At 32.1% G+C, this 21763-nt stretch overlaps 1 protein-coding gene across 3 annotated transcripts in view; it reads left to right on the top strand.

The window, feature by feature from the left end:
* LOC145260565 (embryonic polarity protein dorsal-like) overlaps nt 1-21763 on the top strand; it is a 753749-nt gene that overhangs the window by 653318 nt on the left and 78668 nt on the right. For all 3 annotated transcript variants that reach the window (XM_080118822.1, XM_080118821.1, XM_080118820.1), the window contains one exon: nt 3395-3460. In XM_080118822.1, coding sequence (XP_079974948.1) covers nt 3395-3460 — 66 coding nt within the window. The remainder of the gene's footprint in view (nt 1-3394; nt 3461-21763) is intronic.

The raw sequence follows: 21763 nt of genomic DNA, 5'->3' as shown, positions 1-21763 counted from the left end.
GTGATATTTAAACATTTATAACGTGTATAGAATAGACTATCTCATTCACTGAAAATGTTTGACAATATTTTTATTGTTTCACTAAAAGAAATCTCTTCAGGTTTCTTTGGCAGGATAAAATTCGTATACTTTGTATTTTCCTGAGATCCAAGTTTTTGAAGAAGAAGGATAATCTTCTCTTCGTCTGTCCAAGACTGACATCTCTTAGCAAAAATATTTTCGTATCTCCGAAAATATGCCGGAAAAGTTAACCCATTTGTCGGCTCGTATACAAATTCGGATAAAGAATTTGCTATTCCTTCAGGAGTGAAACGACAGTCTTTCTGCTGCGTTAAAATACTCTGTAGTATTTTGCTTTGCTTCAATTGATGTTGCTGAAGTAATTCCATTTGTTTTTGTTGTGCAAACAATGCCGATTGCATAGTTCTAGTGAATTCCGCTAATTGCTCCATGTTAAAAAAAAAATTTTTTTTTTTTTTTTTTTTTTACAAAACCACATAATTAAACAAAAGATTAACTCATATGTCCTATAAATTCAATGAATTAAAAGCACAATGTCCTTCCGAAGAGAAGAAAAAAAAAACACTTCCAGCTGAATAAAACTTGAAATGGACACTTTTTTTTTTAAAATTTCTTTTCAAAAAAATGTTCGCTTCAAAATGTCAATTTCTGTTTTTTTTTTTTTTTTTTTAGAACCGTAACCGACTGAAACACTTACTTTTTAAATGTTGGCTCTGTCGAAGTTTCTTTTTTTCTTCTTCCTTCTTTGGATTTCTTTTGTTTTCTGCTCGTTAATCTTCTTTAGTGCTTATTCCTTCGCTTTGTTTTTTAGTGAGTTTCGTTCGAATTCTTCGTCACCAGTTGTTATATCGTAGATTATATGAATAACAAGTCATTACTGGGGTTGTACAGAAAGGGTTTATTTAGGTAAAAAGGTACACACATTTCTAAGCATCCATTGACAGCTTAGTACTAAATTCTGTCTCCCACGTGAGGCGAGTTTGCTTGTCTTTTTATAGACGTAAGTCCATTCATTTGAGGGGTGTTGGATCAGTCCATTATATCAGTCGGTTTATGATTTTACTTAGATTAGTTCCTTTTGGAAAATTTTTTCAATAATTTGAAAAAATTCCTTCGGCAAATTATCTTTTATGTGTGCACTATAAGGTGGATTAAACCAAATTCAATTTTTACATCTATTTTTCTTTTAATTTATATTAACATTATTATTATGAGGAGTTTTTTATTGTTTTCTACAAAATTATTTTAACAAGTTTTATTTTTTATACTATTTTTACACTGAGATTTACCCATTGCCATTTTGTAGGAGATAACATGTGATGGTTTCGATTTAAATTCTTTACCTTTCATTAATACCTTATTTTCATTTTTAATATATTTTATTTCACCTCTATATCTTGATCTAATGCTTCATTATAATATACTTTTTATAGGCTAAGTATAATTGATTTCTTCATTGAGATTAGATGATTATTGATTGATATAATAATTAAATGAATGATTGGTGTCATGAAACAGTTACTGTCAAAAATTATAAGTTTCATCGGAATTAAAGAAATAAATTGTAAGATAGTCAACATTATAAAATTTGAAATATAAACTATTGCCATTTATTCATTATATTATTTTTTATTTATATAAACAAGTGTTACATATAATACTATAATATATATATATATATATATATATATATATATATATTTGGCTCTTTTTTTTATTGAGCACTATTAATAACTTCATTCAATTCATGGGTTTATCTCCTGAATACCTTTAATCTGATATATATATATATATATATATATATATATATATATATATATATATATATATATATATATATATATATATATATATATATAATATTATGAGCTGGGAGAGGCTTAGTTCGGAGTGATTGTTTCCTGGTTAGAAACTTTCCCTCTATAGTGAGCACCTTCACCCTACACTGCTCGTAACACAAAATAAAGAAATGAAAGAAAGTAATGTGTCAGATATTGTGTCGATACTTGAAATGACACATTGTCTGAGATTCGTGGATATTCCTCATTTGACCTTAAACGATTCATACAAAAAGCAAGAACAACATGATGTGGTTAATATATATAAGGACTTTTACTAAACATATATCCTAAAATTCAATGCAACACTATCCATGGATCAATGGGGTTGAACAAGTATAGCGAGAAAAATTAATAATAAAAAGAAATAAAGTAGAAAAAAATTGTAGGAATGTCATCATGGAAAGACAGTTCCAACAAATGCATGGAAATGGGGTTGAGTTAGGAGAGGGATATTAGAAAGAGGTATTTATCTATATATATAAAACAAAAATAAAATGCCCATTGTCGGTCTTAAGTTTATGATTGCAAACATATCACCATGTATCATTCTTTCTTTAATTTTGTTGGTGTTGTTCACGAGCCAAGTGTCATCTTCATATCGTTCCCATGTGGATAGCATTTTATGAGGGTTCTTTGTGATTTGTAGGCAATTTGAGATTTAATTTTCTCATTCAGTTCAGAATACATTATATCTGTCAATTTCTCTTAAAAGTCACTGTGTGGGTGATGGATATATCTGGCTCAAGGCTAGAGGATAACAAATCTCCATCCGGGCGTGGGGATGACGCAGCGATAGTTTTACGTCTCATCCTGTTGCTGTTTCAATTGAAAAGAGGAAGTTTGTTTTAGATTTTTCCCGCTAAAGATATTTTGTTCTTTTTGAGTCAGGCAATCTATCTTCTTATCACCGCAGCTACTATCCCCATCTACCCATCATGCTTTACAGAGGAAGAAGGCGGTGGGAGAAAGAGAGGAAAAAGTAGTGAAGGGAGAAGTGGGGTCGTGCTGATAGCAACATTGTGTTCGAGTGTGTGTATGTGTAGGTGAGAGGAGTGGTTCAACTCTGGCTTTATGTTTGATATGGAGGTTTTTCTATTCACATTGATATTTTTTTATTTTAAATCTGTTTCTTTTCACATTTACACTGTTCTTTTGTTTTATCTATTCCCCATGTCTACCGAAATCATTACCATATGCATATGATATTGGGTCGCAATATTCAACTGACAGTTTTATGCACTTTCCTTCATTGTTAGTCTTGTTTTATGAAAACCAACTATATTTTCATTTATTTTTTTTTTTAATTGGACATTTTGTAGAGTTCTTGCAATCTGTGCTGGAAAAACAAGTAAAATTCCAGATTCTTTTAATGTCAGCATATAATGTAATGAATCATAATGTGATGTTTGAATAGGGTTTTATAAACTTAATCTATAACTATATATAAAATTATTAAATAGATTTTATAATCTTTTAATTATTTTCTTAATCATAATTTTTTTTTTTTTTTTAAATCATTGTCTTTTTTACAGAGCCCACAGTTCTTGATTCAAGTGAAATAAAAAACCTTCTTCGATCAAAAACCATTCGAAAAGCAGGTTAGTATTTTTCCTTCATCTATGTGTTGTTATTAACATCTTATTTACTCCTGTTGCTTTAAATTAATCTCACTTTTTAATTCTGTTTTTATGTTTCTCTATGCGCATTTTTATTTAAAACTGTATCAAACTGTATTAAAAATGTATGGATGTTTGTTGTTTTTTTTTTGTTGTTGTTGTTTTGTTTTTCTATCACTAGAATTATTTTATCATAGCCAGTGTTACAATTTTTCAACTAGATAGTATTTTGTCACCATGTAGTTCAATAAATTCATGCAAAAAACTAATTAAAAAAAGCATGAAACTTGATACAACTTCTACTGCATACCTCCCCACTGAAAATAAATGATCACAAAAATGTCTAACATCACTTTAATGATTAAACTTTATAAACTCATAATTTGTGTAGAATTTGTTATCACCATAGAATCCCAACTCTGCAATATCAGATCTTTTTCCTTTCTTTACTTACAAGTCAGATTCTTCTGTCATGACATATTATTTTATGGGTATCATTCAGCATTCAATGCAAGAACTCAGTTATCTCTTATGATCACCCCCTTTACACCACTAAACAGATTACAATAAACATGAGAGAGGATGACTTTGTCATTATAAGATTAAGAGGATGATACTTGCAAAAATATGATACTGGTTGGACATAATGGATTATTGTTCAGGCTAAGGTGATATCCATAGTGTTTCCATAGTAATTCTCTAAAGCAACACATATTACTCTGATCAAACTTCCATACCTATATTCCGAGGAAGAAAGCATATTACAAGTGTGAATTTGAAATGAGACAAACTTGACTCTTATGATGTGATAAAGGAAAAAATCCACAATGTATCTTTTGGTAAACTATCTATATATTCTCATGTATATAATCTTTACATGATAGTAACTTTCATCCGTGTATAGATTGTCTGAATATTGTTTCAATTTAGATCATATAAATTATGCATGCTGGCTTCCTATTTAAACAGACTGGTCTTGTCTGTAATTATTAGGCATGGTCTGTTTGAAATTCAACATGATTGTTCCTTTTTAAATTTTGAGAACTGAAGTTTTCAGTTCAAAACTCAAAATATTTTCATTATTGTCCATGAAAGGAAAAACATTAATGTGAACGGATACGATGGGACAAGCAGTCTTATGCAGAATTCAGACTTACTCTGTTGTTGGACAATTGCTTCACCAAAGAATGGTCAAATTTAGCACAGAAATGAATTCAAAACATAATTTGCATACACAACATCACAAACAACAAAAATGTATTCAGGTAATATTTTCTAAACTTGTCAAAGCAGAAGTGATAGAAAACTTGTACAAATATTTACAAAAGTAAAATACCCCCCAAAAATGCTCACAAAATGAATGCAATTAAAACAGAACTAATACAATACTCAGGTATTAAACTTATATCAGATCCTATTAAGAAAAAATAATGTACAGCACTTCAATGAAGCTGGTTAAAAATAAACTGATATTAAAGAATTAAAAATTCTAGCAACTTTATATTTACTTTGTCAACCCCAAAAATCATGCATGCAATATGTATCAAAGACAAGCTTTTTCAAAAAAAAGTTGATTTAATTCTCTTGAAAGCAACGTTGCTATTGAGAATGATGTTATTGAAATTGATGTCATCACCAGTAGTGCTGGCAAGCTTATTTCCGTGCCACTTTCCCATCACTTACATATGATTACTAGTTGTGGCAGTGTATCATTTGAGAAAATGAAAAGAAGCAATATGTGGAAAGCAATAAAACCACAAATTCTTCTCACTTTATGATGCACTACAGAATGTTCCAGGTGAAATGTTTGCCATCTTAAAGTGCTTTGTGAATAAAACAAGCATCTCAGAAGATATTAAAGAAGCTTGGAATGAATCTTTTGTCAAGAAAGGAAGATGGAGGTGTAGTATTATATACATATAACACACAAACATACATCTATAAAAGCAATAATCCAATTATTGGTAAATATAGTAAATGCTGTCAACTTTTACTCTGAGATACATCAGAACAATAATGTTGCCAATTGGACAATTAACAACACTGAATGAGCATGAATTGCATGTTTTGCAACCTTGGCAACTGTAAAGAAGATATTGATGATGACACACCTAAGAGAACTAGAAGGGCTTACAAAGAACATGTTAAAATAATTAAAACAGAATATGCAACCAAGAAAAAGATTAGTTGTTGCTAAGAAACCAAATTTATGGAGACTATACTTGAAAAACAAGTTGATAATATAAACTAAAATATTCATCAAAATACTGTGAATTCAATAAACATAACATAATTATGGAGAGTGGCTTAATCATTCTTATCTGAATAAAGGCATTCCGGACACATTGCACAAAAGTGAAATATTTGAAGTAACATAATTTTGTAAGCAAGCATAAAAGTTTCACAATTGCTAGAAATGATTCGCAAATTAAATCTACAAAAAGATTATGAAGTGATTACGGCAGAATCAAGTTTCAAAATGATTCCCATTATATCATGTATTATATATCATTATATCATGTATTATTATAAATTGACATGTTGAATGTTGATCCCACAAACCTCCTAAATTGTATAAAATAATGGGGAACTGTTAAGAGATTGCAAAGCAAACATTTGTCTTAAGGAAAATCATCACTCAAACTCTTCTGAATTTTGCCAATCCTATCACGGGGAGTTGTTGCGGGGCCGAATGTTGGTGGCAATCGACCCTACAACTAAAAGACGACACAAGCAAGAAAAAGACGAAAATGACAATGGCAAAGAAGAGGTGACAAATGCAATGGGTACCTTCGTGAATGAATATAAATCCGTTCAGGTTTATTTTCCCAAAAGAAGCTGAATGGTGGTAGAAGATCTCAGGCTGGGGGTTGGAGTCCAGCTGGTGTTTGAACTGGCACGGTTATGAGGTCGTCACCAGTGGCTACAGGAAACACGTGCTGACTTAAGGAACTGGACTGCTTAGAATCGAGAGCATCGATGGCGAGTAGCTGCTGCTGCTACTGGATTGGGCTATCAAGTGGGTCGACGGCAAGAGGCTGCTGCTACTGCTGAGCTCGGCCGCTGTCAGGGAAGTTAACCAAGCCCATTCCATAGTGGTTTGGCTACTGCTGATGCTGCATTGGGTTGAGCCGTTGGGGGGGGGGTGATCCTCGCTGCCTGACAAGCCGGGCTGGTCTGCCTCTTGTTGAAATAACTCACTGTATTTATACTCGTCCGGTGGACATAGTTGTAGACACCGTGGCTTTGCAGCACTAGTCTTCATTTTTGTTCTTAATTTGTGTTTGTTTTTGTGTCTTTAAAGTGCTGTAGGGAATCATCTGTTTGAGGTTTATATTTATGTGTCATATCAAATTGAAGCTGGGAAAGTTGTGAATATTATTCTAGCGGGAATTGTACTATTCAGAGTTCCACGGGATAATTATTCACATCGAAGTACTTGTCGAAGGGTCGTCAGCTGTGGTTTTTATGTTTAGAGTTAGGATCTTTTTTTGATAAGTGGTTTCTTTCGGTTAAAACTGCAACAGAGTGATCAAAATTATGTTCATAAAAAAATGATAAACTTAGGAATACTAGAAAAAGTTCCTCAAAATCATAACAATTGTTCCTCACCATTTATAAGTAAACCCAGTCAAAGATAAGAATGTGGGTATTCCAAGATAGAGTGAATTACCAAATTTGCTCAGACTCGTTTCCATAGGCAAATATTGAAGCTGAAAGTTTTGAATTTGCTATAAATATATCATATTTTATTGAAGAAAAGTTGAATTAAGCAATTAACTTGAGAAAATTACTAAAAAAAAAAAAATAAGATTAACTTGTATGCTATTTGCATTGAGCTATATTTTCCAAAAACTTTTTATAAAAAAGTTTTATTTATAAAACAATCTGCTAAGATATCAGGACATCATATTTGTAGAATGAAGTAACCCAGAATGAAGTAACTTCTGTGGACGTAGGCAGAAACTATAATCAATTTTTATTTAAAAGAAACAAAAATTCCGATCCAATTATGATTCTTTAATTAAAACAAAAAAACTTTCCTTCATTTTTCATTTTTTTAATAATTTAAAACTTCTTTAATTCATAGGACAATTTCAGACGCTAAAACAACACAAAAAACACTAACTAAAATCTGACAAACTGTAGAGTGAAATGTTTCTATGACTTTTTAATGAAATGTATAATTTATAACATTAGTGCATGCACTAATTCTTGATAGCTTTTTTCATTTGAAATAACTATAATAATTTGCATTAGTAGTGGATCAATGAATCGGAGTAGTTAATAGCAAGAATCGTGTATTTTGGGGTGAATTGAAATCAGACTCGCATCATTAAAAATACCTTAGATTTACGATTCTTTCATTACGATTCTCTTATATTTTTAAGTTGAACTGTTTGTTTGAAGTGAGATTAATGCTGTCAAAAATTTATGATAAAAACGTCATAGAACTTTTCATAACATGTTTAATAAGATATACAAGAATTTTTTTAACTACTTTAAAGCTAATCTTTATTTATCTTAATGAGTTTTCTTATTCCGTCACATACATAGGCATTGTCTGTTTTGAAACTTCGAGGCGCATCATCTGTTTGCACTGTTGCAAAACTTTAGGGGTTGCGAGGTAACATTGTTTTCATTTGTGAACGAAGTTTATTTATGTATAAAACAGCCTAACTACATCATATCCATGAAAAAGTTGGTGAAAAAAGTTAGAGAAAAAAGATTTTACAGTGCTCTCATTGCAAGTAAATCATCTTAAAAATCAGTGGTTTTTCTAACTGGTAGCTAAAAAGGGGGGGGGGGTCTTATCATTTGGCAACTTTTTTCTTTTTTTTTTTACTGACACTCTTCCATTAGTAAATGAATGAAAAATCTGATTAGTAAATGAAAAATGTCTTGTCAACCTTTATATTTTTCAAAATAAAATAAGCAAAGTCAAATTATTTAAACAATAAAAGGTTTATGACCAATATATGTACTTTCTATTTTCTGAATTGTTTCAGAAAATATTTCTAAAACTAAAGTGAAACTGATCATATAGTATCAGTTCACAAAACTTTGACAGTTGGTCGGCTTTTTTGAAGTATCCAAAAACAAAAACGTTAGAACTACATATTATACTGACTGGCGGTTCCGCTTAAGGTTTTTCGAAAACTATAAAAGAAAACAACCATTTTGCTATCTGTTAAATAAATGCAATAAATGAATTTAATTTATTTTTCTTTTAGAAATTTACATTTCATTAAAATATTCTACAAATGAAGCAATTAAACATTTCTTTTGGAACTTCTTCTTTGCACAACAAAAGCAAACAAAAAATGTGAAAAATTTATTAAAAAAGGAAAAAGTTTAATTTTTTTTTTTAATCTTTTGAACCCTAACTTTGCAAACTAGTTAGTGCCGTTCAACTAAAGGACTGTAGGGGCTTGGTCGACATCCACCGATGCCTGGTATCACAGTCGTGATGTGAGCATAGGTAAATGTTTCCCAACCCCTAACAAAAAATAAAAATACAAAGGTTGTTAGAAACATTATTAAGGCAGAGGCAATTTCGAAAGTTCAATAAATTACTTTTATTTAACAATAGAAATAAACAATTACCAAAAATTTTCTTTTTTATATAGAAATAAAGAGGTAAATTAAGACATTAAATAAAAATAAACATTAAAAGATAAGTATATAATTATATAATAAAAATGAATATAGAAATAAACTAATTTATTTAGATTTAAAAAATAACATTATTGTTAAAAATATTTTTAAAAAGTCAAATAAATAGAAATAATTTGAGATGATTGAATATAAAAGGCTAAAAATTTAATCAAAGATTTAGTTATTTTTAAATTTTACTTAGAAATAAGAATATTCTAGAAAGTGGAATAAAAATCAGTTAGTGATGGAAGCTGCAAAAAAAAAAAGTTAAATTTTAAAGAGTTATCGAAGATAAAGAGAAAATAAAACAAAAAAATGAATATCAAGATAAACAAAACATGTTATTCCCCTTCGAATTTGATGTTATTGTATTTTTGTTGAATTAATCATGACTCACTTTTTCTTTATATTTTTTAATATATAAAATAACTCCTGAAACTGATTGTTATTAATTTTATGGTGCATGTTCAATATTTGTTTTGACTTTTATCTTCAATGAAAGAAATTTTACAAAAACAATTAAATCGTTTTCAAAATTCCCTTAATTGTATTTCCACTTTTTCGCTGTACCAAATTTTTTTGCTACACATAAAATTTCGATTATATAATGGTATATTTCAAAACAACAATTCCATGGGAATCGGTATGTACTTGGTATCGGAATCGTTAATCAACATTTTCTTGGAGTCTGAATCGGAATCGGAAAAAATTTAGAAATCGTCCCAACACTAATTTGCAATTTCATAACATCCATGCAATTGTGGCCACATTAAAGAAAGGGTTCAGTTACTAACTTCAGTTATGCAAGTTCACACCCAGCATTCATAATTTTTCCTTTTTATTTTTTTAAAATTTTTTATACTTACAAAATTTTGCTTTTGGTTTCGCTTCTGGCTGATGACACCCGATTTGTTTTGTTTTTGTTTTTTACACCTCTCTCAGCTCTCACAATTTTGTTTTTTATGACTAGGCAACGCCAAGTGACCTCCCGTCCCCCTTGTCACCCTCCCCCCATTTCTGCTGTTACAAATTTTTTTTGCAACCAGGCAACTCAGAGTGCCACAATGCACCCCACCCCCCATGCTAAGCATAAATAAATGTAAATTCACTTAAAACTGAAGGCATCAAATATTTTAAAATGTGTGCAGAAAATGTTAAGAAAGTAAAAAATAAATTTAAAATTACACTTGTAAATCCAAGTAAGATATTGTTAATAACTCTATATAACTGAAAAATACTTACAGATTAAAATTTAAATCAACTGATTTGTAGATAATCTAGACTTATTAAAATATCTCAGCGAAATGTATTATTTTATATTATATTTGTTGACTTTAATTTAATATTATTTTAAAATAATTTTTTGTTAATTCATTTAGTAGAAGTATCTGGAGACAAAGAGAGAAACAAAATAAAGCAACATATAAAAAGCATGATGTCTTCAAGATAGTTAAACAAAAGGCAAAGACAAACATGAATCTTGTTGGATAGAAGTACATTCGAAATGACAATGGAGTGTTAGTAAGTTTCTGTGGGACCAACAAAACCTAGAAGATACTGGTCAAGCTATAAGAATTGAAATATGAATGATAAGGAAGCTGTTATAAGATGAAGAAGGATAGGGCTGGAGAACCATCAAGCATTGTGTAAAAACTGTTGCAGGATGCAAGTGTACAAAATACGCCTGTCATTAAACTCATCTTTTGCATCTTCATTCAAACCACATTGTGGTATATAAACAGATATTAAAGCCACATTGCGGTATAAAAACAGATATTCAAACCACATTGCGGTATATAAACAGATATTAAAGCCACATTGCGGTATAAAAACAGATATTCAAACCACATTGCAGTATATAAACAGATATTAAAGCCACATTGCGGTATAAAAACAGATATTCAAACCACATTACGGTATATGAACAGATATTAAAGCCACATTGCGGTATAAAAACAGATATTCAAACCACATTGCGGTATATGAACAGATATTCAAGCCACATTGCGATATATAAACAGATATTCAAACCATATTGTGGTATATAAACAAATATACAAGTCACATTGCGGTATATGAACAGATATACAAGTCACATTGGGGTATATAAACAGATATTCAAACCATATTGTGTTATATAAACAGATATTCAAACCACATTGCGGTATATAAAGAGATATTCAAGCCACATTGCAGTATATGAACAGATATACAAGCCACATTGCGGTATATAAACAGATATTAAAACCATATTGCGGTATATCGGTATATAAACATATTCAAACCATATTGCGGTATATAAACAGATATTCAAACCACATTGCCATATATAAACATATATTCAAGCCACATTGCGGTACATAAACAGATATATGAGCTGTGAAATTTTTCTCAACTTTACAGAATGATGTGCTGACTTACAAGATTAACTTCATGCCAGTCAATAGCAATTATCAACCTTCAATGTTTGTGCTATGTCTTCTCTTCATCCTCATTTTCTTGGTTTGCATGTGTCGTTTTTCAACTTAATGCACGCTAAGGACACATGTACTGGGTTACAAGTTGTATTCACAGCCAGTAAAAAGATTCACATAAAAAATGCAAACAGATATACATTATTATTATACTTATTTATAACGGGTGTGTGTGTGTGTGTGTGCGCGCGCGCGCCGGTGAACCCCCACCACTAGCATTCACCTTTGATTTAAATTCCAGTAGTTCAAATTCAGTATCTCAACTGGGTTTTAACTGAAATAATTTTCCTCTTCAAGGCAAAAAATTATCCATCGACTTGTAAATCTCTTCTGAACTCTGACTGACTCTGGTTTACCCCAATCTGGTCATTTCCTAAATAAAAGTACTTTCAATTGAAAATCCGAGACATCCAATCTTTCTCTCAGTCACCCTCATCTCTCAGATGACTACCTGGAAACTAGCAAACTTCCGAAGGAGTTCAATAGATTTGTTGTTTCTTACTTTGTTATTACCCTTCCTTTTTTTATGAATCATTTCATAACGTCCTTTGTGGTCTTGACTATAAGAAAGAGCAGTCAATAATATCACATGTCAAGGTTGTTCAAACTTCTTGACTTGCTTTATATTTCAGGCCTTATAAACGATTATGAAATTGATGTTCCAGCAGTAAAATGTCTGATTGCTTGGTGTCGCCTTTCTTCCAATAACCGTGGCATGATAACAACTGGGTGTAATCTGCATTTCTCATCGGTTTTTAATCAGCCATAGGCTAAAGATTGATCATCTGTGATTTTTATTCTAGTGACAACAATATTAACAGCTAGGACTGAGAAAAGTCCACAATGCTTAAAATATTAATATTAAATGAAAACAGCAATAGTCTTTAACAAATGATTATTGTCAATTTACACGTAGGATTTTTCAATAGACATTTAGTGAGAAGGATGTGCTTGCTTGGCTTTGCACAAACTCTCAATTCTTGGCAATATTACTAACAAACATACACGTAAGTCACTTTCTGGAGCAAGTCTGGATCTGTATTTGGTTTTCAAATTGGTCAGTGCCGAAAATCTTGCTTTGCATAAGTATGTTGTTGCAAACGGTAAGAAAATCTTAACTGCCTTTCAAGATAACAATGGATATTCGGAGGCTACAGTGAGCCAGAATTTTGAAACTTGTTGCTGCATAAAACTGATTTTTAAACTTCTGTCGAATGAAATTTCAGCCAGTTCTCCAGTTCATTTTCTGCAAACATGCTATCAGCTATTTCAACATTAAACAGATTTCTGATCCAGTCAAAATTTTCAATATTATCTGGAATATCTTTTGAGAAATATTTGTCAAAATGTTTGCCTAGTGATAGCAAATGTCGTTTAACATCTACAATTATCAAATAAACATTAACTGAATCATTGTTGCTGAGATATTCGTCCAGTGTAGGAACATATCTAAAGTTTTCTTACTAACTTTTGTAGTTCATGTATTCAGATTTTTCTTGAAGGCTTGTATCTTGTCATGACTAAATAAAATATTTGAATTTCTTCCTTGTAGAGATAAATTCAGTTCATTAAGTTTGTTGAATATATCTGCCAGATAAGCAACTTTGCAAAGCCAAATTTTATCGGCCATTGTCGAAGCCAGTTCAGCATCATGAAACATCAACAGTTCTGTAAGTTCAAATAAGCGCTGAATTACTTTACCTCGTGATAGCCATCTTACTTCTGTATGAAACAACAGACTTGAATGTTCAGCCCCTATCTAGCCACAAAGTATTGCAAAGAAACGACTAAATAATGGTTTGGTTTTAATGAAATTATCACTTTAATACAAGATGACAAGACTTCGGACAAAGAAGTATCCATTTTTTTGGCAACCAGAGCTTATTGATGAATCCTGCAATGTGTTGCAGTATTATTAGGTGCTACTTTCTTAACATGCCTCACAACACCTGAGTGAATACCAGTCATTGACATCTGTACACATACCAATACACTAGCTCCATAACAAGCCTGATTGCGAAAGAAGAGTCCAAAAAATTTCTTCACCAGTTCTTCTAATTGGCATAGGATAGCAAAATAGAAAATCTTCAAGCATTTCACTTTCCCAACAATATCACACATATACCATAAGTGGAAATCTACTGGTAACATCTGTACTTTCATCAAGTTGTAATGCAAAAATGCCTGTTTTCACTGTCAATTAATTGAGTTTTTATGTCTTTTGGCATATTTTCTATTCTTCGCAATTGTGGTATCTGACAGTTGCACAGCTTTCAATTTCGCAGCATGTTTTTCATCCAAAACTGCCTCGCACATGTCTATTGCACAGGGCAATACAAGTTCTTCAGCTAAATAATATGCCTGTAATAGCTTATGATTATATGTTATTGACATTGCAAAAGTTTTTGTTTGCTTTAAATAATCATTCCTTTTTCTTTCAAAAAAATCTTCTGGTTTTGTGGCAAATTGAGGATGTGTTTTAAATGTTGCTGCAATTTAGCTGGCTTCAAGGCTTCATTCGACAACAAAGTAAACACTGTGGTCTGTTAGCATTAGATACACTTTTAATGAATCCAAATCGGATATACTCCGCATCATATTTTCTGAATTTGTTTTTCTGAACAATCTCTTTTTGTCTCTGTATCAGATTCTGAATTGATTTCATCATGAGCTTTCCATTTCAAAAATTTATCCATGGGTAAAGTTTGCACCCTGAAAAAGCAAAATTTGATAACTTATTTTTTCGTATAAATAATGCAAGCTGTCATTTAGGAACATAAATAAATAAAAATCAGATATTCAGACATTAAAAATTCCTGACACTCTATCAATGCTCAAGCCCCATTGTTATCCTGTTTGCAGGAGATTTAATTTTGTGTAAAAAAAAACTACACAGGAACACAACGTCAAATATATTTCAACAGCAATAACAAAGAACTCTTGTGATTTTTATAAATGTTCAAAATCACAGGAAAAAGAATCTGAAAATGAAAACTTTGTGCTGATCAAATACCTTGTCGCCCTATACACACTATAAACAAATTTATTAAATGTTCAACTGAAAAAGAAATTTTGTTATATTAAGGAGGTTAATTTTTACCAGTTAGAATAAAATACCAAAACAAAACGTTTATTTCAAACCCTTTTGACATTTAAAATTTACAAACTCTCATGTCAGTAATTAAGTCAATGCTACAGAACATAAAAAGAATAAAGTAACCAAAAAATATTTTAAATAAAAAAGGCATATGGATTAAGTAGAAGAAATAAACTTAAACAATTTATTTAAAGAAAGTTCTTCCGTATGTCGGCCAATAAATAAAATCATTACGAAAGGACATTTTTCATTTGTTCTAATTATGAAGTAGGTTAAAATAAGATGTTATAAATAAGTATTTCAGTATTACAAATTGTAACTAAGTACTTTAAATTAAAACTATCAATAACCTTATTTTAAAATTTTTAATGTTTCTACAAAAAAAAAAACATAAAATGCGTATCAATCACGATAATAAAAAAAAAAAATTTTGTTAAAAATACACATTTTTAATTTTTAGTGCGTTAGTTGCATGGTAATAGATAAGTAACTACCAAAATAATAAAAAATAAATAAAAATAAATGTTTAAAATAGATTTAGTTTACCACATTTATTAATCTATTATTAAAAATTTATTAAATTAAAACCATCAGACGAAATTTAAAATTAGCATTGCTGATGGGGGTTCCATTAAAGGAAAGAGCTTAAATTTAACTATAAAATTAAAATTTTAGGTACATACATTTACTGATTATAAGAAGAAAAATGTTGATTAAAAAACATATATAAAATCAAATTACCCATAAAAAGTCTTTGCTTTCTGGCCACAGATCCCCTGTCTTTTTTTTTTTTTTTAAATTTTTTTTTTTACATGGAGGTCACCACCTATCAAGGCTCAGAAGCCACTCAGGGATAGGGGTTATTGTGTGTGTGTGTGTGTACAGTAATCAATGGGATAGTATCGTAGTAATAGTTAGTATTGGAGATTTGATAAAGTGTCATTACTTAAGGGGGCGGTTCATGTGTTGAACTTGAAGACATCCAAGTTGAAGTCTGGAGGGAAATAGGCAAGCGGCAGAGAGTTCCACAGGAATGCACTTCTAAAAAAGAAGCTTTGTTCATGGAATCTACGTTTTGATTTAGGCACAGATAAAGAGTGGGGAAAATTATTGACAGTGATTTCAGTTAGTCACATGTTTTTTGTGAAAGATTGGCGAGGGGGGGACCAGAGAATGGAGCTCAGACGAGCGCTTGCCATGGAAATAACGATAAAACAAAGACAGGCTCGCAACTCTCTTCTGTGGGAAAAAGGTTGCAGGGAAGAGAAAAGGTCATCCTCCACCAAGCCACGAAGTCTATTTTGTCAAGGCAGGATAGGCTGTTTTAGCAGCTCCTGCCCAGATGTGGCAGCAGTACTCCATCCTTGGACGTACTTGGCTTTTATATAGATAGAGAATTGCATCATTAGTGAGATATCTTCTGGAGCGGTAGAAGGATCCGACCATTTTCCCAGCGACCTTGGTCACAGACTTGATGTATGTGTCCCATTTCAGATCAGGAGTAAAAGTCAAACCCAGAAGCTTATCGAAACATGGAGAGATAGATAGATGAGAGCCATCCATTTCAATTGATGCCAGATGGGGATCAGAGCATTTATGATGTAATGATAGGAGCTTGGTCTTAGATGCATTAAAGGTAACCAGCCACCTCTTCCCCCACTGTACCATGCGCTCAAGATCTGAGGAGAGAGAATCAGAGAGAACTTTGTCATTTACGGCCTTTGATGTGTTGCCATAGATAGTCTTGTCATCAGCATAGATGTCAACGAATGATTTAAGTATGTGTTTTGGGAGATCATTAATGTAGATCAAGAAGAGTTGGGCCCAGGATAGACCTCTGAGTGACTCTACTCTAGCATTAATACTGTGGGCCTCTGATTTCTGCCCATCAACCACTACTCTTATGAGCCTATCAGAGAGAAATGATGTAATGATTGAGAAAACATTTCCAATTATACCGTAGCTGAAAATCTTGTGAAGTAGGCCTTTATGCCATACTTTATCGAAGGCCTTTGATATGCCAAGAGAAATTACCCTAGAAATGAAGCCTTTGTCGAGAGATTCACTAATCCTATGAGATATAACCGTTAGCACATCTGCTGTAGATCTAGCAGAACAGAAACCATATTTTGCGTGTCACTAAGGTGCTGAGGTGGTTGACTACTTCTCTATTTAATATGGATTCCAGCAACTTACTCATGACACACAGGAGACTTATTGGTCTGTACCGAGAGGGAGACGACTTTTCACCTGAATTTTTAAATTTCGGGCATATTGATGAGGTTTTCCAGGGTGTTGGAAAGCACTTCTCCTTAAGGCAACGCTTAAACAGTTTTGTAAGTATGGGGTCAAGTTCTGGTTGTAGCTTTAATAACACTATAATTGGAATACTGTCAGGACCAGTTGCTTTACTGGAATCAAGGTTCTTGATTTGCTTGGCGACCTCACACACAGATATTTGTATGTTACCTAGCGTGTTGTGTGTTATAGGAGAAAATACGGGAAGTTGATGGCCTTCGTCGCATAGAGTAGAATTAGCTGCAAAGTTCTTACTAAATAGTTTGACCTTGTCGGATGCTGACGAGATGACCTCTGGTCCATTGATAATGGTTGGGATAGAATGCACGCTTCTGTTCAGAATCCTATTTGCTATTTGCCAGAACTGGTGGGAACCAAGCCGCTGCTCAGCTACTTTGGATTTAACGGATTTAGCATATAGCTCTCTTGCATTTTTTATTACAATGCACTACATCATACAAACAGGAATTGTCTGTTTTGCATTGTATCTTGATATTTGTAAAGTGGTCTTTAGGTGTCTCCACAGCGGTGTGTAAAACGTCAGCATTGTACACATTAATAGCAACGTTATCATTTCATGTGTTTATAGATGGGCATTCGTGTTATAATAGTTAAGGAAAGTAACTTTTTTGTGTTATGGATAAAAAACAAATAAATTTTTATTAACGAACTACACAGACGAGAGTTAATAAAATAAAATTAATTTTAACCTCATCTGTTGATACTTATGTATCTAAAGATAATGTTGCTTAAAGGCCTTGTAAAAAAGGCGCAAAACATGAGGATCACCCTCTATCAATTTAAATAATAAAATCAAAACAAATTTTTTTAGGCTGATTTTGGATTTACAATTTTTATTATCTCAATAGTCTTATATTCTCTTATATGAATATATTTTTTATTATTGGAAACTTGTTATTAAAAAAATCTGTTTAAACTTCATATCGTGTAATATTTGAATTTAATATCATTTAAAGCTTTTTAAAAATAATTATTTTTTAGAATTCTGTTTTTTCTGTTGTAATTCAAATAATTATATTACTGAGAAAAAAAAATTATCAAGAAAAAGTGTTTTTTTTTTAAATTTTTTTTTAAATAATATTGATTTTATGTCCAATTTTATTTACAACTTTAAGGTAAGTGAAATAAATAACGGGGTTTTATATATATATATATATATATATATATATATATAATCACTATTTTTTAATTATTTGATCTTTTCAACTTTAAAAAATGTTGAAATTTTTATCGACCTACAATTTATTTTGTTTAATTTTCGTAACATGAAATATAGGGGGGAGGGTAGAACACCTAAAAAAAATTTCCTCTGACATATTTAATGAAACCTACTTTTATTATGTAAGTTTATTTAATAATGAATAAATATAAAAAATTTCAGGAAGATATGACTAATATTTGATTTTGGCTAGATTTTTGAAACGGCTTCAAAAACGTTACTACATAGGAACGTTGTTTTAAAGTATCGATAATGTAAACACGATTTTTATCTTGCATTTTCATTATTTTTGTATGCTGTAAAATCTTTTTAAAAAATATTACCAGTTTATTTGGAGCTTCTTCTTTCAAATGGTAAAAAAGTTAGGATGATAATATTAAATTACAATTACATTGTGTTACATATAGGGGTGGGGGTTAAAACTGCATGCGTCGGAGGTATCTAGGGGTCTTCCAATTGTAACAAGTCTAGTATCAATTTTCTGTAATAAAGGCAGGCTTCAGTGAGATCAACCATGGCCAAAGTCTTTGCACCAAGAGTGCTCTTGACTATTCTTTTGACGCGTTTAGATTGCCAGGCTATTGGCATGTATTGGTTATTATTACCTACCAAAAATATTGTGTAGCTTAACCAGCTAGGTTAGCAAAGGATGTATCACTGTATGCTATAATTTGCAGCAATTTGGAATATGAATTTGGGATTTCTCCTTTTTGGCCTTTTTTATAGTTTGATTGATTTGTTTAATACATTCCACATTTTCTTGTTTTAAAATGGAACTTAAGGCATTAACATCAAAACTGAGGTCAGGTCTTGTTTGGGTGGCTAACCAGTTGAGCTGACCTATTAACTACCTGGCCATAGTGATCTCAGTTGATGTTAGCTTATCTTCCGGCCTTCTTCCATTCTACAGCAGTACAGAAAGTTCCTTTGTATTTTCATCTTGTCCAATATTGATGTTACTATTGGATTTGTTTATTTCTAACCCAATATATTGAAACTTAGCTACTTCTTCAGATTTTACTTTGAAAAGTTTATGAAGTTCATTAATGTCTTTGTTCTCAAAAGTCTCTGACTCAGCAAAGCAAAAATCATCAACATGAGCTTGTTTATAAAATGCCAAGTTGTAGAGTTGAATGTAATAATCAAAGAAGCAAGCACCCACATGTGTGTGCATTGTGTGGCTATACAACTTACCTTCAGGTAGAATCTGAGAGAGAGAGATTAAAGATGGCGGCTGTGGCTTTATAAGGTGTAGTCTTGTGGGTTTTTTTATTAAAACGCCTGTTGACAAAGGTGACAGGGAGAGATGTGTGCTGGAAGTTGACAGAGAAAGTTGGGAGGAGGAAATACAGTGACAAATTATGTCCGTGAACTTTTGTGGGTTTTTTTTTTTTTTGTTTCTTTTTTTTTTCTCCCAAAATACCAGCCTATTTAATTACACAAGTGAAAATAGCCTGGTCATATTTCGATGGTGTGGCCCCTAGCTTTACCATTGGCTTCTTTCGGAGGCAGAAGGTAGATGAGTCGATCTAACTGCTTGCTCTGTAAAAAAAGCAGTTTTAATGTCCATGAATTTGCATATCCAGCCATTTGCTGATATAACTCCTAAGATTTTCTTAAACTTTCTTTGGAACATGTTGGAGAATCATTTCTAACATTGCAGATATCTTTATCTTGAAAGCCTTTGGCAACAAGTCTGGCCTTAAAGGTTCACTTGGCATTGGATTCTTTGTTAGTGTAGACCCATCTTGTGCTTATCTTTGGTTAGTCCTGATCTAGCACTTGTGTGTAGACTTTATGTTTAACCCAACTTTGGAGTTCTCTCTTCCTGGCTTTGTCATATTCATCATTAGAGGAGTCAGTCAGTAAATTTACTCCCGGGGCTTCATCAGTGAAGGTTTGGTCATCTTTATTAGTTTTCCATTTCAAGACCCCATTCTCAAAATCCAGCCAGAATGGAACACCTTCCTCCATAACAACATTCATCAAATATTTATTTTTACCAGTGGCTTTACCAGCTCTACTGATCACATTCAATTTCCTTCATTCATGGTCTTCATTATTGGTGAACTTGCATATTATAGTTTTGGCCTGGTTTAAGCAGTTGTACAGATTTTGTGACTATTTTTGATAGTGTGTCACATATATTGACCCCATTCTGTTCAGGATTATCAGCAGTTTCACTTCCGTCATCTGTTGGCATATAGCCGCTTGTTATGGCATTATTTTGACTCCAAGGTTTTATTCGTTCACTGGTGAATGGTGTTCAAAGGTGTTATGATGTGTGTCAGGATATAAAAATAAGCATGAGGGATGCACTCTAACATACGTGGCTCCATGTTTGTTTATGTTGTTTATGTTCCCATGTTTGACCAGTACTTGTTTATGTTATGACAGCACCTGGACCAAGCCATCTATCAGATTCTAAAAAGAACAAGGTCACCATTTTTGTATTGATCAGTTATAGTGGTCCTCACTTGATGACGGAGGGCTCCTCTTAATTTTTCAGAGGCTTCACACTCTATGAAAGATTTTCTTGCAGCATGCATTGCATTGAGGTTATAAGCAACATTTTAGGCTAGTACTCACACCTTCCAATACAGAAAGTTGATCATTCAAAAGGGAAGGCAGGTTAGGACTTTTTCCCAAAAACAGCTGGTTACGACTATGAATTGTGAAGTGCATTCTTGACATTGACAGCCCATGATAGAGCAACTTCAAAATTACACTGAGCGTCTTCTAATATCTTCTTGACCATTTCTCCTAGAACACCATTGTACCTTTCATTTAATGCATTACTCCAAGGCAGCAGTAGTACGGACTACAATATTCAAGTTTTGAGCCATGTCTCAGAAGAATTGATTGTCAAATTCCCTGCCTTTTTGACAGCAATGCTATATATGGTTGCATAGTCAACCAAGTGTAGTACTTTATGCTCATTAATTTCCTTTGTGTCCATGGTTACAGTCTGATTAAAATAAGTTCTCAAAGGAAATCCTACAAGTCGAGGTGCAGGTTTTTTTATACCTGACACAAGTCTGACAAGTAAGAAGTTTCCTTGAAATGTCCATAAACTCAACGTCTTTTAAACCAGCACTTCTGACAAGATCACACAGTTTTTGTGCACTGGGATGGCTGAAATGTCAATGTAATTCAGTGGTAATTTTTATTTTCTACTTTGCCTTTTTTATTAAGATTGTTCAGAAATAAAATATATCATAACTTACCTCGGTTCAGTAGAGGTCTGGATATAGGGATGTAGTAGTGGCCAGAAGTGGTGCACAGTAACCTTATTCTTTTGCCAAACATTTCTGCTGTGTCATCATGAAGCAAAATGTAGTAGGCAAAAAAAAAAGAGAGAAAAGTAGAGAAAGAAGAAGTAGAAAAAACAAACAAAATAAACTCGCTTCTCGCAGACATGTGGTTCGTCACAAAGAACAATCCAATCGCCAGAACCATCTACATACAATCTGCCGGACGCTCATCAGTGCTTTCCAGCGTCTTGCATAATCGCGCAA

The sequence above is a fragment of the Euprymna scolopes genome, chromosome 36, assembly GCF_053919585.1.
Source record: "Euprymna scolopes isolate OS-2025 chromosome 36, ASM5391958v1, whole genome shotgun sequence".
NCBI lineage: Eukaryota > Metazoa > Mollusca > Cephalopoda > Sepiida > Sepiolidae > Euprymna > Euprymna scolopes.
Note: the sequence above shows the minus strand (reverse complement) of the source record. Positions and strands in the feature narration are given on the sequence as shown.